Below are 18,845 nucleotides of genomic sequence, written 5' to 3' on the forward strand. Positions count from 1 at the left end.
GTAATCTCACCCAACCTCGTTTGCCCCTAATCAATAAAAAGTATATTTTTTTATTATTTTTATTTTTTTCAATCTCTCACATCTTTAGTACTAATGGTTGGATTCTTATCCAAACCAAAGTTTAATATCTCCAACCAAGCTGACCCACCGATTGGTTTCGATCGGGTTGGGTTCGGTTTGAGCTTAACCTAATTTGCAGCCCTATAATTGAAAACTTAAAATACAGGATGATATGATTAGGGCTCATTTTTTCCACATTTCATGCCCTAATTCGAGAAACGAGCCTAATTGGGCTTCCTTCTTTTTAACTGGAGAATATTGTAAAAGCCTTATCCGTTAAGTTGAAACAGAGGCCCGAATATGGCCTCATCTCCATCCACGAATCCTGCAATCTGAGCCGTCCAATTCAGGGTTCTTCCGCACGTCGCCCCTCCTCTCATCCCCTTAAAAGACCTCGCTCGGGTGCTTGGCCTGCCTTTGCAAGGTTGCGATTCGCTGCGGCGGGCGGTAGGCGAAAGGTACAGATGTCCATCGTTCGAGCGAGAGTCCAAAGCTTCCATTTGCCTTTTAGTGCTTAATGGAGTTGTAAATAGCAAGATCGGTCCTTTTTTAATATTTTTGGAAACCTTTGTGCATGAGATCACTGGTCGTGGATCTGTGGAAGTTATTTGCGAAGATTAGAGGTCGTGTTCGCCTGAAAAGCTTCTGATGTCGTGATTCCAGATGGTTATGGATATATTTTCGTTATGGTAGATGGCTTGCTTTTCAGATGTGGTTCATCGTTAGAATCGAATCATATTAAGAAGTCCAGTCTCTAAAGTTTAGATGCGAGGATCATGTCACAGGGAAATCGAGTTTTGGGGGGAGGGGGGAGTATTAATGATTTCATTTTCTTTAACTTGTAATATTTCTACTACTCTGACACAAAAGTTTGCATTGTGTAATATTGAATAGGTACAGAATTAATAGTTTAGACAGTTTGTTGTGCATGTCTCGGTGATGCTTTGATATTTATTCGCTTATCGCATTTATGTGTAGATTAGCTTATGCTGTTGAGTTTGTGTTGCTTGGAGGTGTTGATCTTGTTTCCATGAACTCGTTTGTTATTCAGGTGTTGAGCCATGGTTAAGCATAACAATGTCGTGCCAAATGGCCATTTCAAGAAGCACTGGCAGAATTATGTAAAGACTTGGTTCAACCAGCCTGCCCGCAAAACCAGAAGACGCATTGGTGAGCATCTTTCCCTTTCTTTTGTAACATAATTTCTACTGTTGCAGGCTTATCTGTGTATATTATAGATGACATAGATTAGAGTCCAAAATGATTTTGCATCTTTGGTGCTTTGCACCTTTTAATGTACTATAATGATATCCATTTACAAGGCAGCTCGACAGAAGAAAGCTGTGAAAATTTTCCCACGTCCAACTGCTGGCCCCCTGCGCCCTTCTGTGCAATGCCAGACACTCAAGTACAACATGAAATCTAGAGCAGGCAGGGGTTTTACTCTTGAGGAACTGAAGGTGACTAGTTTGTTCATTGTTCAATAAGTTGTTTATTTCTCATTGCTTTGCTTGTGAGGCTGAATATTCATTTTTCTGGGCTTATTCATTTTCCTATGAGACACTTTCTTTTTTGACTATGAAACACCTCCAAGTAGTACAGTTATAAAGACTGTTTTGAGAGGGAAAGTCATTGTGGTGCAATTGAGCTGAAATGCATATGTATATTTTTCGTGAACTTATTGAAAAGGTCTCCTGAATGTTTCTGTTTTTTCAAATTATGATTCTATAGAGAATAGTCAAGTACATGAACAGTTTATTTTGATAGAGTAATATACCTTTGGGACCTTTGGCAAAATTGTGGAATTTAGATTCTTATGGAGTCCAGTGTTCGTATATGATGAATCTTCCATTTATAATGCATGGAAGCATTGGTATAATCTGTGATGCTGAGATGACATGACATGAAATTATTTTTCTTGTAGAAGGTGTGGCTTGTGGCATCACTGTCATAGGTTATTGCATCAGAAAATTTAGCACGATAAAGTTTATCCTTTGTTGTGATTGTTCACCTCATATTTTCCAGCTATAATTAGTTTCTTCATCTGTACACTGTCCAAACAATGACTGTATGTTCTGCAATTGCAGGCAGCTGGCATTCCAAAGAAGCTTGCACCAACAATTGGCATTGCGGTGGATCACAGGCGAAAGAATAGATCTCTTGAGGGTCTCCAAGCTAATGTCCAGAGGCTGAAGACGTACAAAGCCAAGCTTGTCATCTTCCCAAGGCGTGCACGCAAAGTCAAGGCGAGCTTAAACACTTGCACCGAGATTGCTAGCTAAGCTTATTTCCTACTAATTTAACAAGCGTTCTTATGCTTTTTTGTACATTGTCTCTGTCAGGCTGGAGATTCTGCTCCGGAGGAACTGGCAACTGCCACTCAGGTCCAAGGCCCATACATGCCCATTGCCCGTGAGAAGCCTACGGTTGAGCTTGTCAAGGTTACAGACGAGATGAAATCATTCAAGGCCTATGCCACGCTTCGAGTTGAGAGGATGAATAAGCGTCAGGTCGGTGCCAGGTTGAAGAAGGCTGCAGAAGCAGAGAAGGAAGAAAAGAAATAACTGATTCATATGAGCATGCATTTCAACCACTTTAAATACTACATTTGAATTTCACTGTGAGCTGCGGAGTGAGTCTCAATTTGGAAATTAAACTCCATGGAATTCCAGGCCTTTTAAGGTAGTGGTTGTAACATTACGATCTTGTATGGTTGCAGCAGAGTTAGGTTGAGAATTTTTAAGTAAATGTAGATTGAATCTAACTTATTGTAGATTGAATCGAGTATCTTTGATCTGCAATGTGTTCGATTGCTATTGAAATCTGAGCATAAATGGGGTATCTTGTAATGTTGCTCGGGAATGGCATGCAATGCGTACGAGATGGCTGACTAGTTTGCCATCGCTCGAGTCTAGAATGTTCAATGCTTGAAAGCACGGAATTGTTTTGTAGATTCCGCGGCAGCTCATTTGGTTTTGGTGACCTTGGATTAATGATACAGAATTGTAAGATCTGATATCTCGAGTTATATTTTTGTTGTAGAACTGTGATAGTTGGAATCATTCAATGGATGGATGTAGACCCATTTTCTTTGGTCTGTGTGAAAATAAATATATTTAGATGAATGAGATTGAAGCGGAAGGCATGTGAGAACGAAGGACTTTTTGTTTTCTTCAACGTTAATAGTAGCTCCCATTGTTTTGCAGGTTTCTTCACCAGACTGTCAAAGTGAAACAGGTTTGTTCTCTCAAACTTATATTTATACAGCCTGTGGTAAACAAGTGTGCAGAGAGTGTTGCAAGATGTCGTGGCCAGCTCATGAAGCACTTTTTAGCCCATCTCTTCATCTTTCTTGATTTATGGTCTGAGCACGACCACAAAACATGATTCAGTCAGTCTCTCTTCTGCATGGCTGCCTGCAGCCACACCTGTCTGCTAAAATGTGTTCAAAGCATCAAAGCTGGTTGTTTACTTGCGCAGCAATTTTATTCACCTTCTTTCCAAAAGCAAAACATCTGAAATTAACAAGGTCATATTTAATACCACATTGATGAATAGTTAAAAGAGTCGAGGTCTCACTAAGACTCAAATATCTTCTTTCTTAGAGGCATCTTCTACCATCCATTCTGAAATGAATAATGTTTTTGCAAGTCAAGAATACTAGTGTTGATGATGGCCTGTGATGGTCCTCATCAAGAATAAATTTAAACGAGCAAAGTTAGCTTTCTATTTGAATCAAAACTTCCTTGCAATACCCATCGATTGCAACATTTGAGGCCTGATATTTCTCACTAGGAAAATCTTCAGTTGGGGAGATCATCCCTCCATTCTAAATTTACATAAACTCATCATCCATAGTAACTTGTCAATCTTACAGTCCATTTTATTTTCTGCTCAAACAACCAATCTTACAGTCCATTTTATTTGGTACAAGTGACAGGTAGGTAGGTAACCAGCCATCCCCACTTGTATGTGATGTGAGAGCTTGAATGTCTCAAATCTTTGTTGGACATGTGGTAAAAAAGATGGATAAAGTGTTTCTATACTCTCGTGACAAAAGAAAGCAGAATCTCTGTGGCCATCAAGAAATCAGGTAATGCTTAAGTAAGAATTTTGAATTCATGATATCACTCACTTGGTTTTTCACAAGTTCATTTTGGGTTAATGAATTGATTGATAGTAAGATCAATTGAAATCATACAAAACACTTGATTTAGCTTATATAAATGATAATTTGAATGTGCAATAGTGATACATATTTTTAATTAATATATCTTTTTTAATTAACGATATTTTTAATTAATTAGTCAATAGACAGTCTCAGCTTTAATAACGCTATCATGCTGAAACGTGAAGTGGGGAGCTCACTGTCGTCTTCCGGACTTAACCAGTGACGGCCACCGAAGCAAGCGCCAGTCGTCGCTCCCAAGCATTCCTCCCCGCGCGCGAGATCGAGGGCGGCTTGTCGGCGATGGAGAAGAATGTCGTGATGGTCTGCGCCGCCGTGGGCTTCCTTGGCCTCCTCTCCGCCGCGCTCGGCTTTGCCGCAGAGGCCACGAGGATCAAGGTTTGTCGTGCCAATACTCGCGCTTTTTGGCTTTCTTTTCTTCCTCTCTGAGTTCGATAATCTCTTGATCGCGGCATTCTTCCGTTACGCGAGGTAGAGAACCGTCAAACGCGTGGCGTCGGGTCAATTTCTTGGTTCCGTATCTATTTTCTCCCTACTGAACTCGCAGTTGGGCGGAAGGGCCTTGATGAGTTCTCTTCCCTCGGTTATTTCTTGGAAGGTGCGGCTTTGGTGCTCCAACAAAGCCAATATATTGGAACCGCCTTCAGCGAGAATCTTTGTCCCCTCTGTCGCATTAGGGTTTACGATCTGGATCTTGTTAATCAGGATGCCTCTTTTCGGTGTCATCTTTTCTTTCAGTGTTAAAAATCTGATCTTTATGTCCTTGGTTGTCTTTTCTTTCTTAAATAAGGCCGGAACTGTGATCAATGTGGTCTTTCCAGAAGGTTATTTGCAGGTTAGCGTTCGATTCAGGTATATCTTGTTGAGTTTTGTCGACTGGATCCTCTGTTTTACTGAGATCGTCGAGCCATTTTATTTCCTACTTAGGGTTTCTATGCTCCCGATTAAACCGCAGATATAGTTGTATGTATATGCTGGTTAGTTTATCTGATTACAGTTGCCATGAATTTACTGATTCTGGGAGCATGAACACGGATAAAGAGTCTGCTGTCTGGCTATCCATTATAGAGTTATGGAGTTGCATTAACCATGTAGCTATTACTATGTTTAAGGAGCGAGGCTGTAAGTCAGCTTTCAGCTTAAGTTGTGTTTCAAAAATGTGTTTGATTAATTTGTGAGATTTTCCTAAAATTTAGCATGACATCATCACTGGCTGATTTCATCTTTATATATTCTAGGCTTCATTCTAAGGTCATGTTGGGAAGCTTTGCAATGTGGAATTACAGATCAAATCCAGTAACTTGCAGTTTGGGAAATTTTTAAGATGATCAAGTCAGAGCAAACTCAAATTACTTTTTGTTTGGAATCAGTTCCTTGTACAGTTTATTATACTTTCTATTAATACAACTCAACTACCAAGGTTATATAGTTCAACTTATAGCATCTATTCACATGAATTTCTATTACTTGTCTTTGTAAAGATGCAAATTCACATGAAATTCTAGACTTTTCTCTGTAGGGATTCAGAGTACTAATTTATATAAAACTAATGATGTATTATGGTTTGGGTTTGGCTTCAAAATAGATAAACCATGAATAATTTTGATGGTCTGCAGGTTTCTGATGTGCAAACAACAACATTAGGTGTCTGCACGTATCCAAGGAGCCCAGCACTAGCTCTGGGTTTAATTGCAGCAGTGGCTCTTATGATAGCTCAGGCCATCATAAATACTGTGTCTGGGTGTATTTGCTGTAAGAAGTATCCAAATCCATCAGACACCAACTGGACAATAGGGTTGATCTCCTTTATTGCTTCTTGGTAAGTTGCGAACCTATACATTGATTTGTAAGACTGCATTTATTTATACGATATGAAATGTTTGAGCCTCTTGTAAATTATTATTTTTAATTAAGGTAATTATTGGCACCTTTTTTACTACTACATATACAAAGACAATTCTGGAGCTACATGTTTCTAGGAGTTTAATGCACTACTGGTTCTTTATGCTAGTTAGCTTTATTGAGCTTCTTTTGTTTCATTCTTTTTCTAATATACAAGTAAACCAAAAGTAAATTAGAAGTCTTACTGAGATTTGGTCAGGTGGCTGAATTTTGCATATCTATCTTTGTAAGTCACTGTAATTGCCCCATAAAAAATAGGATTGAATATGAATGTACAAGGAAATGAGTCTGGCAGAAATTTCAATTCATCGTGACAACTGAGGTGGCAGAAATAGGAAAAGACAGTACAAAATGAATAAAATTTAAACATTTATCTGCCGTGCTATGACAGTCGCATTGCATGTTGACGTAGTAGAGTTGACAATGTTCCATCCCAACCTCATGGTGTTTCCGTGTTCCTTGGATGTGCACATTACAATGGTTTTTTATTGTTGAATCATTTGTTAGCTTTGCTATCATGATTAGACATGAAATGCCTTGGTTAGAGATTTGCGGCATCTAGAAATTCAAGAAGGGTTCAAGGATGGGATGCGCTTAACTGTTTATAAACTCTCAGATTTATTTAGTCTATCAAGAAGTTTAAACAATATCATAGTTGGCAAATATAAGTTATTTAGTTTTTAGAGTGAAATTTTGGTTTTTCTGTTCATCAAACTACCCTTGTGGATTGTTCACCAAGGCTCAAACCAAAAACCATGACACTTTACTAGAGAGATTCTGCATCTGTGAAGAATGTATGGTATGTAAGGTACTGTCTAACGGAGCTCCCCATTGATGACAAACATAGAAGTCGTGAAATACATAGTGATGGGACACAAATGGTGCTGAATTGATGGATGATGATGCTCCAGTTTTGGGTTTATTTATATAATATATCAATGGAAAAAGGGTTAAAGCATACATGTGGTGCTTTAAATGCTAAAGAGAAAGAAATCGAAGAGCTTAGCCATCTTGATATATTCTCAAATTTGTTTGTTGGCTGCCTTCTTGGAGTGAATTAATGTATGCTGCTTTATACCTTTTTTTAATTTAAATCTATCTCTAGGTTTTCATTTTGGGAACTTACTATCATTTGCTTTTCCTAATTCATGCAGGGTTACTTTTATAATAGCCTTTGTTCTACTGTTGTCTGGTGCTGCCCTAAATGACCAATGGGGGCAGGAAAGGATGTACTTTGGCGAATACTGCTATGTTGTCAGGTCTGGAGTATTTTCAGGAGGGGCAGTCCTATCTCTTGCAAGTGTTGCCCTGGGGATTGTTTATTATGTTTCATCATCTTCCCCAAAGAATATGCAGCCACGGAGTCCACAGAAAAATCAAGGCATCGCATTGGGCCAGCCTCAAATCCCACCTCAGGCTCAGACCACCCCAGTGTTTGTACACGAGGATACCTATATTCGGCAGCAATTTCCATGAAGGTGTTGGTTGCTAGTTATGCTTGATCATTTTCTGGTTCCTGCTCCTGTGGACTCTTGCTCTTTTATGATGAGATAGAAATGCAAATCCCCATGATCTGAAACTAGTTGGATTTTGGAGTTACCCTCCTACAGTGGTTCTGTATCATTGTTGCATAAGGCTTGGACGAATCATACTGTGTAGTTGAATATTAGTCGTATTTTTATTTATCTTCCATGTGAAAGAGAAAGCTTAGTAACAGGTTATGCATTTTGGCTGCACTGAACTGCAAATATTTAAGTTGGAATGGTAACTTGTAGTTGGGGAATGAACAGGACCAAATTGCCGGCTTGAATTTTATCAATTCTCCTCGGAAGAAGAGGGCATCTTGCAGCATATGGTGTGTTCTGTGCCTTGAAATCTGGAGAGGTTATTATTTGAAAGATCATCCAACTGTAATCCGTGTCGCAGAATATTAATGCAATATATCTGGTTAGACTTGTGGAAAAAAAGTAGTTTTGTGGTACAATATGCCTGCAAGTTTCTTGTGTCTTACAAAGCTTAATGGGTTTTGCACAACTAGCATTTGCATGTTGTGGCATTCTTGGAAAGTCCTTGGAGTTGTAAGTTGTTGGTATGTTCTTTTACTTTGTTGTTCTCCTTTCCAATCTCCATCTACCCTTCAGTTATTTCATGTGATCTGATGTTGCCTTGTGCTTGCCATACCTTTCAAACAGTTTCACATGAATTGCTTGTGCTATTGACGGAGATGTGTTTGATGAAATGCTTAGAATTGTACATATTGATGGTTTTTCTGATTAGTTCGTATTCATGGATTGGTTGTAAAGTGTTGATAGTTGTACTAAATACTAATGATATGAATTGTATATTATAATTCTAATTGATAATGTATTAAAGTTAAGAGGGTGATCAAATTGTATATTGAATGGAATACAATGGATTTCACAGCTTGGCTGTCACATTATATCAACACATTTCATCACCAAAATCAAAATTTAGGCGCTATAAATGATTTGTAAATTATATTATTTATTAATTTGATATAATAATTCATTTATTTTCTAACTTTATCAATATCTTTTAATTCTGCTTCTGTTGCATTCGAAAGGCGTCGCCTTTTTGGATTGATTCGTAGAGTTTCATTCTGATATATTCAAACACTCTATCTTTCTACGTAGTGCATTGGTGATTTCTGTTGGTCAGATTTGATCTTCTATACCGTTTTTTTCTCTGTTGACCTGACAGTCCAAAGTGAGCTTTTTCGGTCACAGCCCACGCCCCTTTGATCTAACCCTAGATCAATATAAGGGGGTATGATAGCTGTGTTTTGGTATGAAGGTGACGGGCTATATTTAGGCAGAAATGGGCAATCTTCGCAGCAGCAAAGAGGAGAAGAAAAAGACAGAAAAACAAGACAAAGAAAGAGAAGAAAACAAGGACAACGCAGAGAGACTGTTCTCAATCATCTAGCAGTGTTCTCATCTCAAGTTAGATCAAATCTATAGTAGACTCTTGTTGTGATTACTTGGGGAGGTTTTAGATATCGTGGATGGTGACGTGATTATTGTATCCCAGTTATTCTCTTGTGATTGTTGCTAGGGTTTATGGTAAGTTATTGAGATTTGTATATTCATTATTTTCATAATGGATTATCTCTAGTTTATCCCGTGGTTTTTACCCTCCATATTGGAGGGGTTTTTCACGTATATCTTGATGTTCTATTTGATTACGATTTAATTTAATTCCATTGCATATCATGGCCTGCTAGTATTTATTCATATACAAAGGTTATTCTGCTTTATATCCCCATCAACTAGTATCAGAGCAAGGGTTTTGGTGATTTAATTTTGTATTTGAACATGGAGGCCAGTAATGTTTCTCGCATGATTAGTTTAAATGAAAACAATTAGATGATATGGAAACTAAGAATGGAAGATCTCTTGTATTGCAAAGATTTATATGGACTTTTGTAGGAGGATAGTACAAAACCCACAACTATGACAGATGATGAGTGGAAGAGGTTAGATAAAAAAACAATTGGGTTTATTCGACAATGGCTTGATGATAGTGTCTTTCACTATGTTTATACTAAAATTTCTACATATTCTCTTTGGAAAAAGTTAGAAAGTCTGAAAAAAAGCTAGCAACAAAGCTTTTTTTATCAGAAAACTTGTGAACCTAAAATATAGAGAGGGTGCTTCTATTATTGAGCATTTGAATAAAATATAAAGTATTATTAACCAATTATCCTTTATGAAAATGTCTCTTGATAATGAGTTGCAGGCATTGTTACTTCTCAGTTCATTACTAGAAAGTTGGGAGACACTAGTGGTTTCCCTCAGTAATTCTGTGCCAGATGGTATTGTCACTATGAGTCAAGCAACAAACAGTTTGTTGAATGAGGGGTTGAGAAGAAAGAGTTCAACAATATCTCAGAATAATTCACATGCACTTATCTCAGAGAATAGAGGAAGATCAAAGTCTAGAAGCAGTTCACGCATGAGTAGGAGCAAGTTAAGATCAAGAAAAGATATTGTTTGCTATAACTATGGTGAGAAAGGACATTACAAGAACCAATGTAAGCAACCTAAGAAGAGCAAAAAAAAGGGAAAAGAAGTGGAGTCTATAGAGTTAAAAGATAATATCACAACTATAGTGCAAGGTGGTGATTATTTGATTTTGTCTCCTTCTAATGATATTTTTTCTTGTGTGTGTTAGGATCTTGAGTGGGTGATTGACATAAGTGCTTCTTATCATGCTATACCACGGAGGAAGTTTTTTGCTACATACAGGTCTGGAAGTTTTGGTATTGTCAAGATGGGCAAGTATGACACAACAAACATCATAGGCATGGGTGATATCCATTTAAAGACCAACCTTGGCTGCAAGTTGGTGCTTAAGGATATGAGGCATGTGGTTGACTTGAGGCTGAATTTAATTTCAGTTGGAAGGCTAGATGATGAAGACTATGATAGTAGATTTCACAGAGGGCAATGGAAGCTCATTAAGGGTTATCTTGTTATAGCTAATGGAAAGAAATGTCATACTTTATATAGGTTGCAGGCTAAAGCTTATGGTGAGCAATTAAATGCTTCAGAAAAAGATTTCAGCATGGAGTTATAGCATAGGCGACTGGGACACATGAGCGAGAAGGGGCTACAAACTCTTTCCAAGAGAGAGGTATTACCAGACCTCGGAGATATACATTTGAATCCTTGTATTGATTGTTTGGCTGGTAAACAATATAGAGTTTCATTTGCTAGTCCTGCTTTTTCTAGAAAAATACATGCCTTAGACTATGTTTATACAGATGTATGTGGTCATTTGAGGACAAAAACTCCTGATGGATCTGTTGATGTTCTTAGTATAAGTGGTGCACTTTATTTTATCACTTTTATAGATAATTTTTCAAAAAAAGTTTAGGCCTATGCTTTGAAGACCAAAGATCATGTTATTAATGTATTCAAAGAGTTTTATGCTAGGGTTGAAAGGGAGACAGAAAGATAATTAAAATACATAGATCATATAATGGTGGTGAGTATACAGGATTATTTAATGATTATTGTATGTCACATGGAATCCAACATTAGATGATAGTTCTTGGTACACCTCAACATAATGCAATTACAGAAAGGATGAACCGCACCATCATGAAAAAGATCAGATGTATCATTTCACAAGCTAAGCTACCTAAAAGGTCTTGGGATGAGGCTTTGAGAAGTGCAGTTGATGTGATCAACTTATCACCATGTATAGTCCTAGATGGTGATGTTGCAGAGCATGTATGGTTAGGGAAAGATGTTTCCTATAGGCATTTGAGAGTTTTGGTTGTCGTGCATTTGCACATATTCCAGACAATGAGAGGTCCAAGCTGGATGGTAAGTCTAAAGAATATATTTTTCTTAGCTACTCACTTGATTATTTTGGTTACAGGCTTTGGGATCCAGAAAAGCAGAAGGTATTTAGAAGCAGAGACATAGTCTTCTTTAAGGATCAAACTTTTGAAGATTTGAAGAAGAATGCACTAGCCAATACTTCTACAGAAGGAAGTAGTTGAAAGTGAGCAGAAAGAGAAGTGGTTAGTTGCTATGTAAGAAGAGATGGATGCTCTTCAGAAGAACCACACTTATGATTTGGTACTACTACCAAATGGAATGAAGGCCTTGAAGAACAAGTGGGTTTTCAGATTGAAAACTCAAGAATATTATTCTCAACCAAAATATAAAGCTAGATTGATTGTGAAAGGCTTTGGTCAAAAGAATAGTATTGACATTGAAGAGATTTTTTCTCCTGTTATTAAAATATCTTCTATTCATGTTGCTCTTGGTATTACTGCTAGCTTCCTTCATGGGGATTTGGAAGAGGAAATTTATATAGAGCAACCAGAAGGCTTCAAAGTCAAAGGTAAAGAGAACTTTGTCTGCAAATTGAAGAAGAGCTTATAGGTGAGGATTTTATTATTCTCTTACTTTATGTTAAGGACATGCTTATTCTTGGGAAATATATGTCTAAAATTGACAGATTGAAGAAGGAGCTGAGTGAGTCTTTTGCAATGAATGACATGGGGCCAGCAAAGCAAATACTGGATATGCAGATTTTTCGTGATAGGAAAAATAAGAAGATTTGGTTGTTATAGGAGAAATACATCGAGAAGATATTGGAAAGATTCAGTATGAGTAATACAAAACCAGTTGGTTCTCCTCTTTTAAGTCATTTCAAGTTGTGCTTAGAATAGAGTCCGTCAAGTGATGAGGAGAAGGAGAAAATGCAAAAGGTTCCTTATGCTTTAGCAGTTAGAAGTTTAATGTATGTAATGGTGTGTACGAGGCCAGACATGACATATGCAATTGGCGTTACTAGCAGATTTCTTGCAAATCTAGGCAAAGAGCACTGAGCAACAGTGAAGTAGATTTTTAGATATCTCAGAGGAAGCTCTAAGGTTTGTTTAAGCTTTGGAGGTGGACCACATGTGTTGACAAGTTACACAGATGCAGATATGGCAAGAGATATAGATACGAGGAAGTCTACTTCAAGTTATGTACTTACTTTTGCAGGGAGAGCTATGTCATGACAATCCAAGTTGCAAAGGTGTATTGTTCTCTCCACCACAGAAGTAGAATATATTGCTGCTACAAAGGTATGCAAAGAAATATTATGGATGAAAGAATTCTTATAAAAATTGGGGTTGAAATAGAAAATTTATGTGGTGCATTGTGACATCTAGAGTGCCATCCATTTGTGTAAGAATTCAATGTTTCATTCCAAGTCAAAGTATATAGATGTCAAATACCACTGGATTCGAAATATATTTGAAGAGAAGTAGTTGCAGCTTCAGAAAATTCACACAAATGACAACGGAACAGACATGTTGACAAAAATTTTATCAAAAGAAAGACAAGAGATATGTCGACAGTTGATCAGTATGGCTTCACATTGAGGAGTCATGAGATAGCCTCCCTTATGGGTTGAAGGGGGAGGTTGCTAGGCTGATAGCCCAAAGTGGGTTCAGCCCATGGTAGACTTTATCAGCCCACAGCCCATACCCCTTTGACCTAATCCTAGATCAATATAAGGGGGGTGTGGTGGCTGAGTTTTGGCATGAAGGTGGCTGCATTTTTTAGGTAGAAAAGGGCAGCAACATGATGATCTTCGTAGCAGCAAAGAGAAGAAAAAAAGAAAAAAAATAAAAGAAAAAAAGGGAAGAAAATAAGGACAATGCATAGAGACTGTTCTCAATTATCTAGTAGTGTTCTCATCTCAAGTTAGATCAAATCTACAGTAGACTTTTGCTACGATTACTTGGGAAGGTTTTAGATATCGTGGACAGTGATGTGATCCTTGTATCTCAGTTATTCTTGTTAGGGTTTATGACAAGAGATTGAGATTTATATATTCATTATTCTCATAGTGGATTATCTCTAGTTTGCCCCGTAGTTTTTACCCTTCATATTGAAGGGATTTTCCATGTATATCTTGGTGTTCTATTTGATTATGATTTCATTTAATTCCGCTGCATATCATGGTCTGCTAGTATTTGTTCATATACAAAGGTTATTCCGTTTTATATCCCCATCATTCTCGACCCGTTGCAACTATCGATTTTGTGTTATGATTTCGTCTCTTGAACCCATTCCGTTATAAAGGGATCGTTTTTTTTTTTGTATTGAGCTGTAGATTTAGTATCATTCTGATACATTGATCATCGATTTGGGATGGGAAAATAATCAAGGAACATGCACTCAATGCCGCTTGGCATCTAGATTGCTGGATCATATTAAATCCGGCCTCATAACAGTAGTTTCCTTGAAACTTCTTATTTATGTATATTGAAATGGTCATGAGAAATTATGTTTCTAGCACATATGTAACGTTTGAGCGTTGTGTTTGCCACAGTGTGGCTTCCGCTATTTTAACGACGGGTTAACGTTGGTTTTAAGATGGAAAATTAAGTGTGATTAAAAGCAGCCAAAAGCATCTATAAAATGCCTTAATTTGTTTGTTAGTCCATGGAAATTTTGAACATTGTTACATTCCTGGTAAATTTGCAAAATCACCTCTATATCTTGACTACTCTAGTTGATATGCCGTTCAGTAATGATGATAGTATTTTCCTGTCTGCTTTTTCTTTTACTTTAATGTGTTATTTTTTAGTTCAGATTTATAACCATGCGTGAAGAAGATTCTTCTTTAAGAATTAGAGACTTTCTTACCAATCCACCCATTCTTTTAGTCTCCACCATCAGGATTGGTATCAACCCTTCAACTGTCGTTGTTAAACAAGGATCCATGGCCGAAATCATTGTCCTTGAATGTGTGTTTGTAGCCTGAGGTGCCATTGTAGATAAACCAGCTATTCCGCATATTATCATTGGTCAGAGTTTGTTGTTGGAACATATGGTTTTTTTTTGTCATATTATCATGTTGGAGTAAGTTCTTCGATTTGTGTAGAACCAGATTTGGTTAATCTTTATGTGGATTATGCATCTTCATCAGTTGTGTTAGCTGGTTGTAATCACACTCGGTTCTTTGTATCAGATGATACAAAGAACGCATGTTCTTTGACAAGCAGACAGAAGGAACACAAACTACTTATGTGTTTTAACTAATTATCTGCACAATCATGTTCCTCAAGCTCATGATGTTTTGCAATTAGCTCACTGAGGATGATAATTTATTGTTTCTGCAATGGGTGTCTAATTGTTGATGGCATTCTCAAGCTGCTGAACACAGAGCTTGATTGTACTAATTCACTGAGCATATCATTCGGCAACAATTGAAGAACAGTGCCAATAGCTGCTTAATACCAACTAATCGACATTTTAACAACACATGTCATGAGTCCATGGACTACTAATTTCTATCCTATCAACTCTTTACCAAACCTGCACAGAGATCACCATCGCTGCCCATCTCCACCACAACACCAGCTGCGGATGAATGCGAAATCCTTGGAGCACCACATCTTTTAAACAGCTTGCGCAATTAGGTTTCCTGAAGCTAATTTGACGGCAACAAGTAGTAATAAAAGGTAGTAGTTTTGGCAGTGCCGGAAGTAGCAGTTGCTTTTGTCGGGGGGTTTGGGAATTTGATGGATCTTGTTGAGCTGGGTTGCAGTGGTAATGTTCTCTCCATTTGCTGAATAAACTTGCGCAGGTGACGGATATAAACTGGATACAGATCATAAGGTTCCTTTGCTAGTTTCCAAGGCCACGGTCCTCTTAAAAAAAGGTTCAGACAAAATAGGACAGTTGCTGGAAATATTCTTAGCAATTCGTCTGACAATTGCATCTTTCTTTCTTGAAAAAGTCCATTAGCTCAAACAAGTTATAATGAGGATGGAATGGTTGTAGAAAACTTTTCTACACCAAGTTGCCACGCCCAACGGCCAAAAGATTAGAACAATCGCAATCAGATCTTTCATTTCCATCTCGATGGAACGAAGCAAGTCATTCATCTTAGGGAGGACAAAATCAAATAAAAACAGAGGACTTACATGGATCAGCAATTTATAGAAGATAGAAGACAGAAATTAGGCTGTTGTTCAAAAGGTCAAAAGTATAGAGGTTTGATGTATAAGTGTGATGTTAGTTTCAATTATATATCGATGTTTGCGTTCGGTAGAGTCAATTAATTGGGGAGTATGTTGGGGTGACTTGAAATGTTTATCACAAGCTGAGAGATAGGATGTCAGGGCTTGATATTCACCTCCATCATCGGAGTAAACTGTTTTGATTGTAGACTTAAGGTAGTTCTCGATCAACTTTCGAAAATTGGTAAAGATTATGAAAACTTCATATTTATGATGAAGATGATATAACCATGTATACTTAGTGAAGTAATCTACAAAAATGACATAAAATCTGAATTTATCAAAAGAAATGATTGGATCAAGGTCCCAAACATCGATATAAATAATTTCAAACAGTTTAGAGCAGGATATGAAGGATGTGCTAAAGGGTTATCTATGACTTTTATTGCTAAGATATGCATTACAATGATAGAAATATTTGATTTAAAAATGAGAAGAGAGTAACGAGAAAGTAGTTTCTATTGGATAAGGGACGAGGGATGACTAAGACAACGATGCCACACATCAATTGGAGCTACAACTGAAGAGTGAACAGTGGGCTGAGTTATTTATGAAGTTGATGACCATTCTAAATATAGTATCTATTCGGCCCTTGGATCAAGGATGCCCTCGTGCTCAAGTCCTTAACAATAAAAGAATCAGGAAATAATTCAATTGAAGTATTGTCGTATTTGTAAAATTGAGAAACATAAATGAGGTTTTGTTTAATATGAGGAGCACATAGAACATCATCGAGTGTAAAGGTTGTAGTATCAAAATTAAGTGTTGTAGAACCATTATGAGTAATAGGAAGTCCTTTACCATTATCGATGATGATATCTTCATTTCTGTCATAGTTGTTGTGAATAGACAAGTTCTGAAGATCATAAGTGATGTGATAAGAGGCGTCAGAATCCACAATCCAATTGGGTTAGCTAGTCATCGGAGTAGTTATGAGATTCGCCTGAGGCCACTGTGACAAAGTAGGGAGTCGGGGTTGAGACCAACAAATTTTTGTGGAGTGTCTGATTTTATCACACAGTTGCTAGGCAACTCTTTATTGGCTTGTGAGGGTAAGACACTAGGGCTGATGGTTATTAGAGTTGCCACTTTGTGAGAAATGTTAATGATGAGGATAAGGGAGGGTTTGCTTGGGACCCATAGGGTCAAGAGACATCTTGGCCAAACCTTTATTGACATTTTTATTATACTGGTTGCTCTTCTTCTTAGACTTTTGATTGACTTGAGCTGTAATGGTCGGTCGGGGTAATTTATCCTCTCACTTCAAATACATCTCATAGTCATTTAACTTGTCATAGAGTTCTTCAAATGACATTGGTGAGTCGCGTGCTTGAATTCCGATTGCCAATTCCTTATACTTGTCTCCGAGGCCATTAAGGGTATAGAAGATGACTTCTTCGTTATATAGGGAATGATCTATCAAAGCAAAGTCATCGATGATAACTTTGATATTTTATAGATAATCAACAATAGTACTTCTCTCTTATTTTATTTTCATTAGACTGGATAGAAGATTGAGCTTGCGAGTATATGAACGATTCACTAAGGTTGTTTGCAGCTTATACCATGCTTCTACAACAATCGCACATGAAGATATCAATGGAGCGATGGATCCAGCAACTAAGGCTTCAATAGCTTGGAGGATGAGACGACCTTGACGTAACTATAGTTTATGAGTTGGATTTGGTACTGGATTGGGTTCTCCGAGGATGTTGATCATGGCTAGTGGACAACTGAGAGAGTCATCGACGTAGCCTAGTAAATCGTATCAAAATAGGATATTAGAAAATTGGGCCCACCAGGATGCATAGTTGTCAACTTTTGATAACTTGAAAGGGATTAATGTGGTAGCATTAATGGAGATAAGTAGTCAATTCCTTATTATTGCTCACTCGGAGTGATAGCATGTCTCTTTTGACTGAGAACTCTAATTCTGGGAGTGATTCCTTTTAATTGCTTGATGGAACATAATAGCTTATGATAACACGAATAGGGCTAGTCAATTTGTTTGAAGGTCATCAGCCAAAATTCTATACAGTAGGTATCATAGCTAAACTTCTTTTTTAGTGCCAAAGAACCTTTCTAGATGTTAGTCCAGTCCATATGTGGGCTTGGATAATTGGGTCTTTTGATCAATTCAATAATTAAAAAAAAAAAAAAAGAAAGGGACGCAATTGAGGGCAACAGAGAAAAGCGAATGCGCGAATGCGGTGGCACACAGCAAGAGGAAAGAACAAAGATAAAAATGAGAGAGAAAAATAGGTTTTTGAGTTTTTTGCTTGACGATCAATGGTCAAACATTGTCAGTTTGTCCCAAATTTTATACAGAGAATCCTTGTAGTAAGCTCTACAATCTTAATGGTATTGATTTGCATTTCTTCTCTAAGGTACTTTCCTACTATACATATTCTGTGAGACCTAAAATTATCTTTTCATGAAATACATCTTTGGTGGTGATGATAAGTTAATGTTGAGTTAAGATCTATGTTCTTGATATTATTGTGATTCTTTGGTTATTCTAGAGAAGATTTACTTTAAACCTGTTATCATTACAATTGATAGTGAAAGTTTGAGGTGGACTACGATCCCATGGTTTTTCCTACATTGGGTTTTCCACGTTAAAAATTTGGTCTCACTGTGTGATTAATTTATTACTCTACTATTTATGCTATTCTGATTAATTTGTGCTTTTGATAACAAGTTGATATTTTGATGATAAATTCATTTTGATACACAAAGAGGGAAAAGAATTATTCTGCTTTAATAGGTTTTTCCCAACAAATGATATCAGAGCAACATGTTGTTTGGTGCTAGTTTTTTTTCTTATGTGATTGAAATGGAGTTAGATGGTATGATTAAATTGAGCTCATCAAATTATTCCACTTGGAGGCGTATGATGTAAGATTTGCAATATTGTAAAGACTTGTATAAGCGCATCAAGATTAAAGATAAATATTCTACTATGGATAATAAGGAATGAGAAGTTCAATATAGAAAAGCTATTGCCTATATTAGAAGATGGATGAATATAAATTTGCATGAGCATATTTCTGATGAAACTAGAGCTGATATTGTTTAGCAAAGGTTAGAAAACCTCTTTGCGAAAAAGATAGTGGGAAATAGAATTTC

At 37.2% G+C, this 18,845-nt stretch overlaps 2 protein-coding genes across 3 annotated transcripts; both read left to right on the plus strand.

Moving 5' to 3' along the window:
* Window positions 1-385: 385 nt before the first annotated feature.
* On the plus strand, window positions 386-2,861 carry LOC135593480 (large ribosomal subunit protein eL13z-like). Its single transcript, XM_065083566.1, has 5 exons — window positions 386-518; window positions 1,112-1,230; window positions 1,387-1,520; window positions 2,148-2,306; window positions 2,403-2,861. The coding sequence occupies exons 2-5, from the start codon at window positions 1,122-1,124 to the stop codon at window positions 2,622-2,624; spliced, it is 624 nt and encodes a 207-aa protein (XP_064939638.1). The 5' UTR covers window positions 386-518; window positions 1,112-1,121; the 3' UTR covers window positions 2,625-2,861.
* A 1,547-nt stretch (window positions 2,862-4,408) lies between these two features.
* Window positions 4,409-7,934, plus strand: LOC103973645 (protein VASCULATURE COMPLEXITY AND CONNECTIVITY). 2 transcript variants are annotated; one of them, XM_009388275.2, is made up of 3 exons: window positions 4,409-4,627; window positions 5,866-6,068; window positions 7,306-7,934. In XM_009388275.2, exons 1-3 carry the CDS (start codon window positions 4,532-4,534, stop codon window positions 7,625-7,627), a joined length of 621 nt encoding a protein of 206 aa, XP_009386550.2. In that variant the 5' UTR covers window positions 4,409-4,531; the 3' UTR covers window positions 7,628-7,934. The 2 variants fall into 2 exon arrangements, with proteins under 2 accessions (XP_009386550.2, XP_018677069.2); XM_018821524.2 differs by lacking the exon at window positions 4,409-4,627 and adding an exon at window positions 4,675-5,084.
* Window positions 7,935-18,845: the final 10,911 nt, after the last annotated feature.

The sequence above is a fragment of the Musa acuminata genome, chromosome BXJ1-9, assembly GCF_036884655.1.
Source record: "Musa acuminata AAA Group cultivar baxijiao chromosome BXJ1-9, Cavendish_Baxijiao_AAA, whole genome shotgun sequence".
In the NCBI taxonomy this organism is placed as follows: Eukaryota; Viridiplantae; Streptophyta; class Magnoliopsida; order Zingiberales; family Musaceae; genus Musa; species Musa acuminata.